The sequence below is a fragment of the Protopterus annectens genome, chromosome 2.part2 (assembly GCF_019279795.1).
Source record: "Protopterus annectens isolate FY-2018-M chromosome 2.part2, PAN1.0, whole genome shotgun sequence".
Classification (NCBI taxonomy): Eukaryota; Metazoa; Chordata; order Ceratodontiformes; family Protopteridae; genus Protopterus; species Protopterus annectens.
In genome coordinates, this window is record NC_056730.1 from 399,477,639 (window position 1) to 399,493,472 (window position 15,834).

At 38.9% G+C, this 15,834-nt stretch overlaps 1 protein-coding gene across 5 annotated transcripts in view; it reads left to right on the plus strand.

Annotated features, from left to right (window-relative positions):
- SLC38A9 (solute carrier family 38 member 9) overlaps window positions 1-15,834 on the plus strand; it is a 1,477,321-nt gene that overhangs the window by 888,518 nt on the left and 572,969 nt on the right. For all 5 annotated transcript variants that reach the window (XM_044063918.1, XM_044063920.1, XM_044063923.1 and 2 more), the window contains one exon: window positions 2,392-2,451. In XM_044063918.1, coding sequence (XP_043919853.1) covers window positions 2,392-2,451 — 60 coding nt within the window. The remainder of the gene's footprint in view (window positions 1-2,391; window positions 2,452-15,834) is intronic.

Consider the following 15,834-nt stretch of genomic DNA (forward strand, 5'->3'; position numbering starts at 1 on the left):
GGAGGTCCCCAGAAAGAGATTGTGTAAGAGGAGACACTTGGACTCCCCACAGGAGTCTTTGACATCTGACACTGACTTGGATAAGTCAGAAGAGTCCACTTTGTTTCACATATTTCTGTTTTATTGGGCACATCTCCCAAGTGGGAAATTGGCCTCTGGCCATATTGACAGTAAAAATTATTTTAAACCTCCAAATACTGGACGGGAGTATATTTTCCAAACTAAAGCCAATTGTAAAACACCAAATGTGGTTTATCTGGCAACTTGCAAGCTCTGCCCAGCGTTTTATGTTGGTAAAACCAACCAAATTAAAAAAAAAGGATTTTAAGACATCTGAGAGATATCAGCGATGGTGACACACACAATGCTTTAGCTGTGCATGTAAAATCTTCTCCCACACATTCATTTGTTTTTAAAGTTATAGAATGTGTATATTCAGGGGTAAAATTGGGAGATGTGCCCAATAAAACAGAAGTATGTGAAACAAAGTGGATTATCACTTACGGGCAAATTGCATGCCAGGTTTAAATGTCGTCATCCCACTAAAACCTATTCTGAAGGCAAGAAGACCAACGATTGGCTACTATGAGGGTGTGCCTGAACAGGCTGTAAGATTGGTTTTGCGCAAAGAAAGAAGAAAGTAAGGGGAGTTGTCTCTATTGTAGAAAATGATTAGTTAACAATTTCTTTTTAATGAAATAATGGATCCCGGTCCAATTACGATCTGATGAAGGTTTACAGAAAGCGCTTATTGTACTGAAGTTACAAAAGAGATCTTAATTTAACCATTTGAAATGGTTTTACTATTAAAAAAAAATATTTATTTTATCATATTGTGTTTGGGACTGTTCAGCAGCTACAACTTTGGACTACAGAACTCTAGTAGAACTCTAGCCATGGTGGTGTAGCTTGATTTACTTTGCTTGTGTTTTTCCTGCTTGCCACACCTTTAGCAGTGGAAGGTATTTTTCTTTATTTATGGTTATCCTTCGCTTTGGAGGCTATTTTTACCTCAAAGTCTGCTTTCAGCGAATTGACTAGTTCCCTGATTCACTTGTTTAGACTAACAAAGGACTTTTTGCTCTGTTTTGCACATTTTCTCTTACTTAACATGATTTTCTTTCTTTTATTGTACAACCTATTAATACCAGGGGTCCACCAGAGTGGCTTGTTTTTGCTGTTTGACTTAGCTTTATTTTGGTTTGGTACTACCGTTTCTATGCAGTTCTTTACATGTCATATAGGGCTTTTATGTACACCTCTGCATAGGTTTCTGTGTTTTCTGGATTCGGGGGAGCTTGGAAATTAGCTATGCCATCCCTTAATAGGGGGTAATTTACTTAGAGAAGTTCTTAAAGTTTTGAGGGTTAGGTGGGGGACTAGTTTTACCTTTATTTCAAGGGAGACTGCTTTGTGATCCAATCTTAGCAGGGGCGTGTAGCACTGTCCAGTATTTGAGTACCAGATCTAGGATATTTGTTCCCCGAGTGGAAGTGCAGACTATCTACTCCAGGGCATTTACACTTACAAAGTCAAAAAATCTTTGGGCCTGCATGTTAGTGGTCATGCATGCCTCTCAATTAATGAAGGGGTAGTTAAAATCCATTAGTATGGTATTGGGCTGGATGGTGAGTGATTCTAGTAAATTCAGGTATGAAGTATGGATTTCCTGGTTCATGTTGGTGGACCTGTAGCTAGCAAGAATATGATAATGAATTTTTCCCATGGTTAGTTAGAATAAATTATTTATCATACACTTTGGGAAGTCAAATACCTCTGCATATTACATCAGTAGCGCATCCCTAAGAGTAAACTCAGAAGTGAGAGATACAGGTACATAGATAGATAGATAGTAGCCTGACATTTGACCACCATGTGTCCACAGTGGTGAAGAAGTCCTTCTATGTGACACAACTTATACATAAAGGTATGACATCCAAATCCAAGGAAATTATAGTCCTGCTGTACTCAGCCCTCATTAGACCAATAATCGAGTACAGTGCGCCATTTGGCATATACTTCACCAGCTGGATGGGGAACTGTAAATTCTCACCTGGGGTTGTGCCTTTGTCCCTTATGGACAAGGGAAATCTGTAAGATACTCAAGGTATAGGCATAAACCCATGCCATCATTTTGCCCCTAGGGGCTATATATTCAGTAAAATCAGGTTATATTGGCAAGGCTTGTAAAGGCTGTTAAAACATTAGCTTAGTAATCTCCTATGAATCCTTGAAATAATTTAACTTGTTTATGTTTGAGTATTAATTTTTATCAACCCCGTTTGAAAACTATGTAAAGTTGCTAAGGGTAAGCAAGTGGACTAGTCTTTTTTTCATGTACGCTACCAGTTTGATCTGTTTGTAACACTACTTTTTTCTTTTTTGTTTCAGATTTTGTTCACAACATTAACATGACTGATGATGTTCCTAGCACTAATGGGAGTGAGAAGGGTAATGAATGCTGTTTGTGATTATAAACACTATACGTCAGGAAAATTGAAGTTGTATTAAATCTGACTGATCTAGTTTTTCATGTTGTTGTGAACATGCATATGGTTATACAGTCTGAAAAATCCATCTTTTTGTAGACTAACATCATAAACTGGTATTGCAAGACCTTACTTTAAAGGAATGTGAGTATGTCATCTGTTTCAGTTGTACTGACACCAGCAGCCAGTATTCAAAGTCTTTGGTGAAGTATGCAAAATGACGACAAAGTATATTGTATACTTTGGAAGACCATCCTGACTCATAGACCCAGAAGTATTATTTCAAAGGTTTTTTTAATTAGAAATTTATATTTACATTAAAACTACAGTTGACACCATTTAATATCCCCATGTCTTTTTATGAGATGACGATATTCAAGATACCACTGCCTAAAAAAAAACTCCTATGGGTATTATAATTTACAAGGTATATAATAACCAAATTTGCTAAAACTATTGTTAGATTACTAATTGATTTAATACGAGTTAAAATGTTTGTTAGTACTTCCATAATTCCTTTTAATTTACTGTCGTCAGTAAACTTACAATAGTAGTGCTGTTTATTCTTGATGTCCAAAGGTAATATATTTCATAATGGACCTATAACTGTGCTTCATGGTAACCCATGAGATGCATCCCTCCTACAAGAAGATTGACATTTAATTGTAATTCTGAGTGTCCTTGTTGTACAGCCAGTTATTCCATCCAACTACCATTTTCTAAGCTACTTGTCCTGTGGATAGTCACAGTGGAAGCAAGCTGAACAGGGTGACAGAAATCCTCCAGCTGCAGTCTTCAGTGTATACTGTGGGATCTGTCGGCATTGTCAAGCAAACTGAGAGATGTAACCCGTCTAACATTTCCTGAGTTTGTTCTGGAGTCTTCTCCCAGTAAGCTATGGCTGGTGCACCTCCTGTAGGAGATGGTCATGGGGCATACTCACAATGTACCAGTGTCACCTCAACTGACTCCTGTCAGCATTAAGAAGCAGTGGTTGTACTCTAAGGTTACTCAGATTACCAAGTTCCTTGCTTTGTCACAGAAAGTGAGTTTAGCTTCCCTTTGAAGGTTCCTCATTTTTGCCACATCTATCCCTGATACAGTTGGTACCTAAAGCTGATGACCACAGGCAAAGAAGAAGACATAGACTGATGAATAAACTGTGAATTCTGTCCTATGTTTCAGTTTTCACTTTACCACCATAATGTGGTACAGCTTCAGCAGTACTGCTGCCACTACATCCATTTGTCTGTCACTATTCTGATCCCATTTACCTTTAGTTGTGAATAAGATCCTAAGAACTTAAACTTGGCCACATGACGTATCTATTCCCCCTTCCAGCACAGATAACAACCCACTCTTTTCTGAAAGAGGACCAGAACCTCCTAATTGGAGATGCTGATTTTCTACTCGAGGTGCTCCACACTCCGAAATGAATTGCTCCATTGCACTCCAGAGATTTTAATCACTTGAAGTTTGGAGAATATTATCATTATCTGCAAACATCACATCCTCAGACTGGATGCTCTCCAAACCTTTGCTGCAGCTTGTATCCTTCCCTTGAAAATCACAGACAAGGACAGAGAGAAGATACACCCTTGCTGGAGTCATTTGCCGACTTTGATCCAATTATTAATGTAGTTTGTTAGATATTGATTAATAGCTAGTTTGAGTAATTGTTTAATAAATGATTATGATGAACAAATGTGAACACTAAGGCTAGGTAACTGTAGGAAGCAGAACAAGACATTCCATCATCTAATGCCATTTTTCTGTAATTATAAAATCCTACAAGATTTGAAAAACACTAATAAGTGGAAACAAAACCATTATGATATAAATTCAGGTTTTTCAAATAGTGAAAAATTGTCCGTATATTGTTGCACAGTAACCTTTCTCAGTACACAGTTTAAAACTACTCTGCAGTTTGTATGTCAACATCTGTTGCCTCTGTCCTTTTAAAGGAAGGGTTTCTGCTGTCATCACTACTGATGGAATATGAGTGAATTTCAAGGTGAACTTGTTTAAGTAATATCAATATCTCTGCTAAATATTTCCCATCTGGTCATTGTGCTTTATCCTCCCTAAGAAGGGAGTAAAGTTTTAGTTTATTATTTTCCACACACTTCAAAGCAATAGCAACTTTGTCAACTTACTTTAGAAATGTTTCTGTAAAAGATGTTTCAGTAGCTGTCATATTGACAACAGTCTGCAGTTGTAAATATTATGAATTAGAAGGGCATTCTAGCAGTGGGGCACATTCTGCTTTAACTGTGCCACAAGTGATCCTGTAACTGTATCTACCTGGATAATGCTTGGAATTCCACCCAAATGTTATGCTTTACTGTTAGAGATTCTCCCCAAGTAATATATTTCCCCAAGTCCACTTCCATTGATTGATGGACCTGAGCTTGCTGGCAAGGATGCAAGACACCTCATGTAGAAAGATTTCTGCATGGTGACCTTCAGCCCCTCACTTGCCCTCTTCATCAACCATCTGATTTGACAACATGTTTCTGGATTTGTAAAAAAATTACACTATATCTGCATGTGAGTGCCTTGCATTGTATTGCTAGTACAAGCCTTCATGCTAGTCAAGGAAGTAATTTCTGACCACACACCATCAAATGCACTCTACTCTACTGATCCTAGAGTCATCTCTTCAGTTTTATATGCTTGCCATAGCAGGCAGTTTCACATCAGCTGCTAAACACAGTAGAATAAGGAATTTTCTCTGTACCTTTCTGAATCTTCCATAGCTAGCACATTTGGGGATATGATGACACCACAGTGTTAAACCGAAATGGATATTAGTTCACCACACTGAGATCTCTAGTTTGTGAAGCCCTTAGCTATACTGAAAGCCACCCTGGTTTAGTCATTGCGTTTTGCCCCTCCCTCCATTTTGTTATTAGAAGTATTATTTTTTTTCTGTGTTTATTTTAATAGTGTATTTCTTTCAGGGTTCATGACAAATCCTTTGGGAATTTCTGCTTGTAGCAGTGTTTGACTTCTATCTTTGACAAATGCTTGTTTTTCCTGTTTCTGCAGAAACTTGCAGTATTTCTCTCAGACATTCAGTGTATATTTGTGTTATTAGACAGTAAGGGCTGCCTCATGCATTCAGAACCACAGATTCATTTTGCCTGTTTTTACTGTTTGTACTCTGCTTTAATTTCATTTTTTCTAGGAAAATATTGCAGAATTTTTTTTGTTTGTTTCAGCATTTATACATTATTTACTTTATATATGATTCTCTGCACTGTATGTTTTTTAACATTGGATCATGATTTTTTTCCAAAAGTTGATGGATGGCGCAATGGTGCAGTGGTTGCATTGTCACCTCACAGCAAGAGGTTCTCCAGTTCGATTCTTGGTTGGAGTGCCTTCTGTGTGGAGTCTGCATGTCCTCCCTGCATTCATGTGGGTTTACTCTGAGTGCTTCGGTTTCCTCCCACGTTACAAAGACGTGTCTGGAATGTTTCTCCCCGGGCCTCCACTGAACATTGGCTTTGTTCCAAGTCAGACTTTCCCGCTTACAAATGTTAACTAAATAAATAAGTAAATGTACTGTGGAGATTTTACTTTCTCTGACAAGAAAATATAATTTAAATTGGTATTAAACATTATTTTATGGCAGTCTACCATGGTTAAAGTATATGAAACTATTTTTTAGTACTTTCTTGACACATTGGTTCCTTTGGTGTTTGGATTTTATGTACTGGAAAATGTTCATCATATTGATCACTGGTACAGTAGCCTGAATTGTTTGGGTTATATCCTTGTCAGGCTATAACAGCTGGCCAGCTTCCAAAGCTAGGCCCCTTCCACACTCCCAAACTATCAGTTAGCTTTAGTTGAGCTGACTAAAAAGACAAGTTTGGGTGCCAAGCCCATAAGAGCTTTCCTGAAGCCGAAGACTATGCTCCTGTGCAAACTTTAGGATTGGCAGCTTTTGCTTTTCTTTAGCTGGGCAGATAAGTTCCCTCTGGGGAAAAACTTTTCACTTTATAGAAATTGTTATTTTATCGGACTGCCCTGTTTAGGAAAGTTATTTTTAAGCTGGGCCACATTTTCCCATATTTAGACAACTTTATTGTCTTTGCAGAATCTATTTCAAAGTTCCCGGAATCTTGCTTGGGTGAGAGATCTCTTACACAAGCTGGGATTCCAAAAGAAAATTCAAGTATTTTTAACTCCTCACAGGATTGTTTTCCTGGGGTGTCAGCTAAACACCTCAGTTCAAAGAGATTTTCTTCCACAGGAAAAAATAGATGCATAACTAGAACTATTTCTAATGTTTTCCACTCAGACTTTGGTCACTGTGAGGAAATACCTCAGGATTTTGGGTCTCATGGCATTTATGATTTTCGTCATATCCCTGGCAGCACTCCATACAAGAAAGATACAATGGTATCTGATGTCTCTTTGATCCCAGCACCAACATCCTTTGTCTTTTTAAATCCCAATGCTGGGATTTGTCAGAAGAGAAATCACTTGGTGGGGACGACAGCATATCCTTAAATCTGGGTCATAATTCTTCCTTCCCATTCCAAAGCAGTCATTCACAGCACACACCTCTGAATTTGCTTGGGGAGTGGTTTAAGGAGGGACAAAAGTGCAAGGTCTGTGGGGCAACAAGGACAGATGCAAGTGCATAAATGTGAAAGAGATTGTTGATCAACTCTCTGAATCATCTTTAGTCCCCCAGACCTCTTCAAGTTGTTATAGAGAATACCACAGTTATGTGGTACATCAGCAAGCAGTGAGGAACCAATTTGTACCACATTTGCAGACCAGCCACGTTAGCTTGGGCTGTAGCTTCACAGCACAGTCTCATTCTGCAATCATCCTGCATTCTGCTAGACCAAAACTTTCTGGCTGAAAAGGTGAACAGGACAAGGGCAGACTCTCACAAGTAGAAACTAGATTGGGGGTCTTCCAAGATTTGATCCATCTGTGGTAAGCTCCTCAAGCAGAATTATTTTCCTCCTCTCCTAACAATCAGCTGGTAAGATTCTGTTCTAAGACTCCATGTACAAAGGCCTGGAAGACAGATGCCTTTTCTTTTCCTTGGACAGGAATATTCCTGTATGCTTTTCCATTGTTTCCACTGATATCCAGGGTACATTTGAATCCTCCAAAATTATTGTGGTAATTGCCTTATGGCCCAGGCAACAGTGGTTCTTCTTTTGAAAATTGCCAGAGGCAATTACTTCAAGCTTCCCCATAAAATGGATGTACTCACAGAAGGTCAGCGGTGTTTGCAACACCCTGACCGCAATCATATTAAACTGACTACCTCAATGATGCTCTTAATTCCCTGTAAGTACCCATTTACTGAGGATATACAGTGCGTACTAATGGAGGCAAGAAAGCCTGCTGCTAGAAGATCATTAGCAAATGGAAAGGATTTTCCATTTGACGCCAACATAACCTGCACCCATTTGGGGCTATTTGTTTTCTGGTTTTACAATATTTGTATGAGTTGCTATCCTGTGGCCTTCCTTACTCCTCTATCATGGTTTTTTTATTTGCCATTTCAGCATGTTTGCCCATGGATCCTCTTTCATTGTGTTGCCATGTCAAAATGTTTCTGAAAGGCGTTTTGCATAAGAGATCTTGAAGAAAACCGGTGGCTACTCCTTAGAATTTTAATTTTGTGTTAGATAAGTTAACACTTGCTTCATTTGAACCAGGTAATCTGTCTGATTAAGTTTTTAACATGGAAGGCAGTTTTACTGATTACTTTAACCTCTGCAAGAAGGGCGTCTGAGCTGCAAGCTCTAATGGTGAGTCATCCCTATTGCATTTTCCATAGAGGCAGGGTTTCTTTGAGAACTAATCTTTCTTTTATGCCTAAAGTGGTATCTGAGTTTACTTCAAGCCAAACTGTCCAAATCCATGTTTTCTTTCCTTAACCTAAAACTGAGGGAGAAAGGATACTGCGTACCTCGGATGTCCACAGGTACTTTCTTGATAGAACTAAATATTTCAGATCTTCAGAGGAATTGTTCATTTTGAAGGTAAGAAGAAGGGACATCTTGTTCTAAAATAGGCTATTTCTAAATGGTTGTCTACAATTACCTTTTGTTGTACTCACCACAACAAAACTATTCCTGGCAGGGTCAAGGCCCACTGTTACCATGGCCTTGGCTTCATCTGTGGATTTTTTGAAAGTGTTGGATTTTAGCTGTAGGTCCTCTGTACATATGTTTAAAAGGCATTACAAGCTTGATTCCTTTTCTAGGTCCGGATCAGGCTTTGCTTGGATCATTCTACAGGGGTCCTTGACCCTTCCCTTTCCACCTTCCAAATGTAGTAAGTTAAGGTAATCTGCCAGTATAGATATTGATGTTTGAACAATCATTGTTGCAGTAGCTGCTCCCTTCCTCCAGCCCCATTGTTTTTAGTGTGCTGTTTATGCAAGGATGTGGACATATATTTTTTGTTGTTTCTAGCATTATCTTTTTAGGGCTCTGCTTCCCTGTCTGTGTTGGCATGAAAACTCTGAAGGGCTTGGTGCCAAACCTATGTTTCTACTCAGCTCAGCTTCACCTAACTGATGGTTTAGGTGCATGGAACATGCCCTGAAGCTTTAGAAGTTGGCTGGCTGTTATAAGGCATCTACTGTTATGGAACGTTTACTTACACAACTGTACTTTCTATAACTTTCGTCATTTGTAAAAGAATTCTGAACACATTTTAAACTGTTTTTTGTGTTTGTGTGTGGAGACATATTACTAGAAATGTGCTTATTATGATACATTATCCACTGCTGTCAGTTTATTATTCTGGCTGGTGTTCTTTCCCCTCTGACTTGATGGATTCCAGCTCTGGTACCCCCCTCTCCCATTATATCTTGTTGCAGCTAAAAAGAAAAAAGCCTTTTGCTCCATCTCCCTCCAATGTAACTTTGCCGGTCACTACAGAATGGGGTTCATACACATCGTCTGGGGCCATTCCAGTACCTGGCGCAGGTATAGGAGAACCAAACCCTTTAGGTGTAGTAGTTGATTGGGGCGAGAGACCCCTTGCCTGACGTAATACTCTGTCCCTAGATATTTTATCTAGTAGTAAAGTCCTCAAGAAAAAGAAACAGAAGCTTTATCATACAGCTTAGATTGGAGCTGTTTATAAGGCTGATGTGGTTTCCTTGGCTAAGAGTGTTATGCAGACAGCTAATTCTGATGGTTGCATTCCCATATATGGCTCTAGTGCTAGTTCGGCTGGAGACCTTTCTGTTGTTTCAGAGAATGATGAAGAATTTGATGAGGACAATGGTGATTTTCTAGTTGACACTAAGTCCAGTCACTGATTCTTCAGAAGATTTACCTGGGCTTAATTCCAAACAAGTGTTCACTTTTCCCTGAAATTATTGCTATATTTAGTGATTTTTTGCTTGGGAGCAGTTGGGGACTACCCCAGAGCTTAGCATTGGTACATGATCTTATAGAGAATGAGATGCCCAATTCTGTGGGTATCCTCCCTCTCTCTTTCTGGCCTTGTAACACATTTATAAAGCTGCCTGCAGGACACCAGTATCTATTCCAGCAGTCTCTAAAAAGGTTAATAGAAAATATAAGGTCTCCTGTGATAGGACAAGTCTATTTTCTCATTTGACTGCTTACCTAGCTGCAGTTTCCGTAGCTGCCTGCACAAATAAAAAGACCTTGGTTTCTTCTAATCTAACACCCCCCTGATAAAAAGGGAAAATTGTTAGATCTTCAGGTTAAAAGGATGTCTTTTTCTAATGTTGTAGCCTTTAGACTGTTTAATTATCAAGGTTATATGTGGGCATTTATTTTACAGTGTGGATACATTTTGGATGATTTTGCTGCATGCTTACCTAAAGAGCAAAAGCCTTGTATTGTTTCTCATTTGAAGCATACTTTGAGAAGTATGTTTGAATATACAGATACTGTGTCAAGAAATGCTGCTTTGTCTGTTATGTTTAGACTGTATGTAATCAGAACTTCACTGATGATTTAAAAGATGAAATTTTGATTGTATCTTTATGTTCTGTATTAGTGTTTGGGCCTTCTGTTACACAGATTCTCAAACACTGGAATGATGGAGACAAATTAATGCATTGGGTATATGGATGTTTAATGTACCCAAGTTCTACCCAAACAAGATGTCTTCCTTCAAGGGGCAAAACAAGCAAAAATCCAAATCAAACAATAGTCAGGGATCCAAAAAGAAATGGCATGAGGATAATTATTGGAAGCCAAACAAGAGGCGTTCTTTCCAAAAAAGAATCAACCTCATCCAAAGGAATAACTCTGCCAGTTCACAGAACACCCCCTACCCCCTGTCCTTCTCTTCCTCCATCTCCCAGGCTTTCTTTCAACCCTGCAGCATCACAGCAAATAGTCTCAGATAAATGGGTTCCGAGAATAATTCGGAAAGGATATAGTTAGCAGTGGATAGAAAATCTTCCTCTATTCAGAATTCCCCCACACCCAATAGACCAGACAGAAGTGTTTCCCAGTGCTCCATCCCATGGTAAGTGGGGTCATAGAACCAATCCCTGCAATGCAGAAAGGCAAAGGATTATACTCCAAAATCTTTTTGGTACCAAAAAAGGAGCACTCCTGGAGACCCATCCTAAATGTGTCCTTTCTAAACACCTTTGTAAAAGTTCTGAAGTTCAAAATGCTCACCTTGCAGTCATTCCTAGCATTGCTTCCATGCCATTGTTTCATAGTGACTTTAGATCTCAAGGACTCTTCTTGTCATATTCCTGTTGCTTCCAGATTCAGGAATATTTTGAAATGTGCTGTATCTGGCTTACATTATCAGTTTTATGTATTACCCTTTGGGCTATCTACTGCATCTCAAGTGTCTACAGAGTGTCTGCCCCAGTGATTGCCTTTTGCGGTACCGTGGGCTTCGGCATTTTTCTGTATTTAGACAACTTACTGATTTGTGCAGATTCTGTATTCAGGTGTTTAGAGCCCTTTGGCAGTATCACATACCTCCTTTCCCACCTGGGTTTCAAATTGAACCTTTAAAAGTCCTTCATATCCTCTTAACAAATTGTTTTCCTGGGGTGTTTCATAAATAGTAAAAAAAGATGACCTTCCTGCCAGAAGACAAAGTTCTGACTTATCAGGGCATTTTCTTGGATTTCTTTTTTCTTGATGTGGCCTCAGCAAGAGGATTTCTCAAATGTGTAGGTCTCATGGCATCAGTGATTGTCATGATACCTCTAGACAAAGCTGCACATGAAAAAAATCAATGGTACTTGAAAAATTGGTGGACCCAGCACCTTCATCCCTTGGATTACTAGGTACCAGTGCTGGTGTTTGTGAAACAGGAACTGCAGTGATGGTGGAAGCAACTGTGTCTGAATTCAGAACTCCCTTTCTGTCTTCATATCTCAGTGCAATCTGTCTAGATGGACTCTTCAGATTTTGCGTGGGAAGGAGCATCCATGGGAGTTCAAGTGCAATGTATATGGGGTCCTCTGGCTTTGTCAAAGCAAATAAATGTAAAAGAGATGTTGACTATGATGCATACCTTAAAGGTTCTTCACCACTTATGAATTCCAGGTCCTCTTCTAGTGGTGGGAGACACCACCATGATGTGGTACGTGAACAAGCAAAGGGATACACTCTTTACTATTGTCAGGGATGGCCTCTGAGCTGACTCCACAGCATTCTGTGTCTCCAAGTCTCATACATTCTGTCAGAGCAAAAAACAGTGGCACACAGACTAAGCAAATCCTGGCCATAACTTAATGAGTGAAAGCTCTGTGTAGAGATCTTCCAGGATGTGATCCAGGTTTGGAAACATTTCAAGTAGATCTGTGTATCTCCTTTCACACCCAGCAGCTACTGAAGAAATTTCTGTTCAAAACATCCTTGCAGCCATGCTTGAAAAACAGATATCCTATCATTTCCCTGGTCGTGAATGTTCCTGCATGCATTTCTACTTTTCTAATGATTCACAAAGTGCTTCTAAATATTCAGAAAGAATTACCAGAGATCATTGTGGTAACCTTCTAACCTTCTTTTGACCTATGCTGTCACAGCATCAGGAAAGAATAATGCACCCCAGCTTAGAGCAATTGCAACTGACAGCCTGGAGGATTCTCTCTTTATACCTTTTGGCCACTTGTTCCATGAGGATGTGCAGCAGGTATTTAAGGAGGCAAGTAAACCTGCAACTAGAAAAATCTTACATTTACAAGTTTGAGTGTTTCTAGGTGGTGCCTAGCCAATAACAATAGTCTCAAAATGGTTTTGACCCTTCTGGTTTTGAAATATTTGTCTGAGCTAATTACAGATGGTTTGCAATATGCTGTTGTCAAAAACCATGTCGCAGCCAGCTCAGCCTGTCTGTCACTGGATTTCCTCTTTTTATGGTCAAACACTTTGTGAAAGAAATGTTGCAAGTGTCACCCCTTCAAAAGCAGTTTCTTCCTCTGCAGGATCTCAACTTTGTTCTTGAAAAATTGACCTTGCTTCCTTTTGATCCTGCCCTCAGGCTTATTTACAGTTTATTACTTGGCTGTTTGCTCATTGTTCTCACATCTGAGTCTCTGAGCTGTAAGCTTTTATGGTGGGTCAGGCCAGTCTCACTTTTCTCAAGGGCAAGGTTGTGTTATACTCCAGTACGTCATTCACGCCTAAAGTTATTCCTAAATTTCCTTGAATCAAGCCATCAATCTCCCAGGTTTCTATCCTGATCCAAAAAAGCAAAGGAGAAAAGATTCTATATACATTGGATGGTCACAGGCACTTCAAGTGTGACTTTGACAGAACAAACCCATTTAGGAATGCTAAACAGCTGTTTGTCTCCTCCATGACGACTAAGAAAGATCAACCTTTCTCTCAGCAAACTTTTAGATTACGGCTGTCCTCGGCTATTGTTTTCTGTTACTTCCAGTATAGTATAGTGGATTCTAGAAGCATTCTAGTGGCAGCAGTCTTGTCCTTTGTTCATACCTTAAAAAAGCACTACAAACCAGATTCTTTTTCCAGGTCCAGAGCAGGTTGTGTTTGGACCATTCTCGGGCCTTCTGGATCCTTAATCTATCTGTTAGGTAGGTAAGCTTTGGGAATCTACCCAAAGTAGCTCTGAAGCAGTGGAAATTAACATTATACAGTTGCATAAGATCTACTTTCTTTTTACAGTAGATGTTTGAATTTTCTCACTGCCAGTACCCTTTTGCCAGCTAACAGATTGCGCATAGTTGAGGGGGTTTGGTGGATTTATTCTTCTATGGTATTGTGAGGGTGGGCAGTCTGAGCTTTTCAAAGGTGGGCAGTACTGGGTTACCTTGGCAGGTAGCCCAAAATGTCACTGAGTCAGAGAGGAATTTGAGCATCTACTGTTATATGTAAATAGGACTTGAGCAACTGTGCTTTCCATTTTTGGACTTCCAGGTCGACTGCACACTGATGAACCACTTAATTTCAATTCTCCCAGCGTGAAAACAGAAATAGAGAAATAAGGGACAGTGATATATTTAGCCTGGGTAAAATTCACTGACTAGTAAGTGCACAGCCTGGATGCAAAGAAGAAATTTGGAGAACCTAAAAGAAACACAACCAGAAAACATAAAGCGAAAACATTGGCTGGGAAAAAAACATCAGCTGGTAAACAAAAAACAGTTCAAGCTTCAGCTTTGGTACAAGTGATGGATTCCAGTAGTTTAGAGGGAAGATTATTCAAATATATTCAGATATGATTAAAACAAATGCAACATTGAAGGAATATATCAACTCAAATAACAAACGTCTAGAAAATTAGAAAAAGCTGTAACTAGCTCTTCAGATGAATTGATAAAACTGCAAAAATCAGAGGTTGAAGTGAAAAAAAAAGATGGTTGAATATAAAGCTTCTCATGAGCAGTTAGAAAACAGAGCAGAGAGGGAAAACCCAGGATTTCCTGCTGTACCAGAAAAAAAAATGGAAGGAACAGACTGCATGAATTTTACAAAAACACAAATAAGCAACTAGACTGGTGTTCCACAGCATAATTTGTTACTAGAAATAATAGATTGAGTTTTGCTTCAAACCAGGTGAAGAGAAAGCAGCCAAAGTCTGTGTTAGTAAAGATGCAATTATACCAGCAGAAAGATTTGAACCTGACAAAAACTGCAGCAGAAGGCAAGGTGTTTGTGGGGTGGAAAAATGTTATTCACTGTACACCAGCCTAAAGAGAAAATATATACCCAGCAATTAGGAAGATTTTAGAGGCAGATGTGAGATTCAAACTGCTGTATCCAACTGTCTTCAAAATATTTTTCCTGGGGGTTTGAAGACATCTTTATGCAGAACAGGTTAAGGAAGAATAAAGAAAAGTTTATCCAACAAAAAAAGGTGAGCTAGCAAACAGAAGGGAGCTCTGTTTCTCCTTCTTCTGTCAGTACAGTTTATAGAGAGACTTTATTAGTGAAACTTTTTCCAGTGTTCCAAAGGGAAATGTTTGAGAGACAGAAAACACAGGAACTGACTAGAAGAATCAGGAGTACCTTGCACTGGAAACTGAGTGTGGTTTTGGGAGAAGATGATGATCAGGAAGTAGACCAGCAACACTGAAATTAGTGAGTAAAATGGAGCCTGTAAAACATCAGTCATATTTGTGAACCAAGTCTTTGCAGAAAAAGTGAATAAGAGTGACTGTAGTTTTGTTGACTTTGTTAAATGTTTGAGTGGACTGTAACGCATATGCCCCACTTTGTCATTAATGTCTAAGAAGAACACTAAAGGGAAAAATAAGTAACTGTAAGATGAACAGTTTCTGTTCGTATTAGTGTTTGTGTAAAGCATTTCATGGTATAAACTGGCTGCTGTATTGTAAAGTCATTTTGTATGCTGTGCAGGCTAGGGTATTTTAAAAGTAGGAGTCTTTTCACTGACCAGTCGTATTTATTAGAGATATTCAAATAAACAAATACACATTTACTTGTAAGAAATATAAGCTTTACAGTATATTAAGAGAAAAAAAGTTGGACTGAACCAAGTTTATATTAATAAGCTGTGATCTTAAGCTGCTGGGGTGTAAAACTGCACTGATGTAAAATTAAGATAATTTCCCATTTTTACTAATGTGGGTGTGTAGATTAATGTCCTTGGTTTAAAGTATTTTTGTAAGCAAATAGGCTTCAAAGTAAGAGAACATGATTTAACAGCATGAGATATACAGAGTTTCATACAAATGCAAAGATTTCTGCTTATTTTGTTTTCCATTAACAAATCTTCGCAGTGGGAGATGAAATGTCTGCAGCTGAAGGCAGTTGGTCAGGGTAACTCTATGCATTCTGCTTTGAGTGAAATTTACAAAGATTCCTTCATTCATCTGCAAAGTTGTTCTCTGTCATTTCCCTCA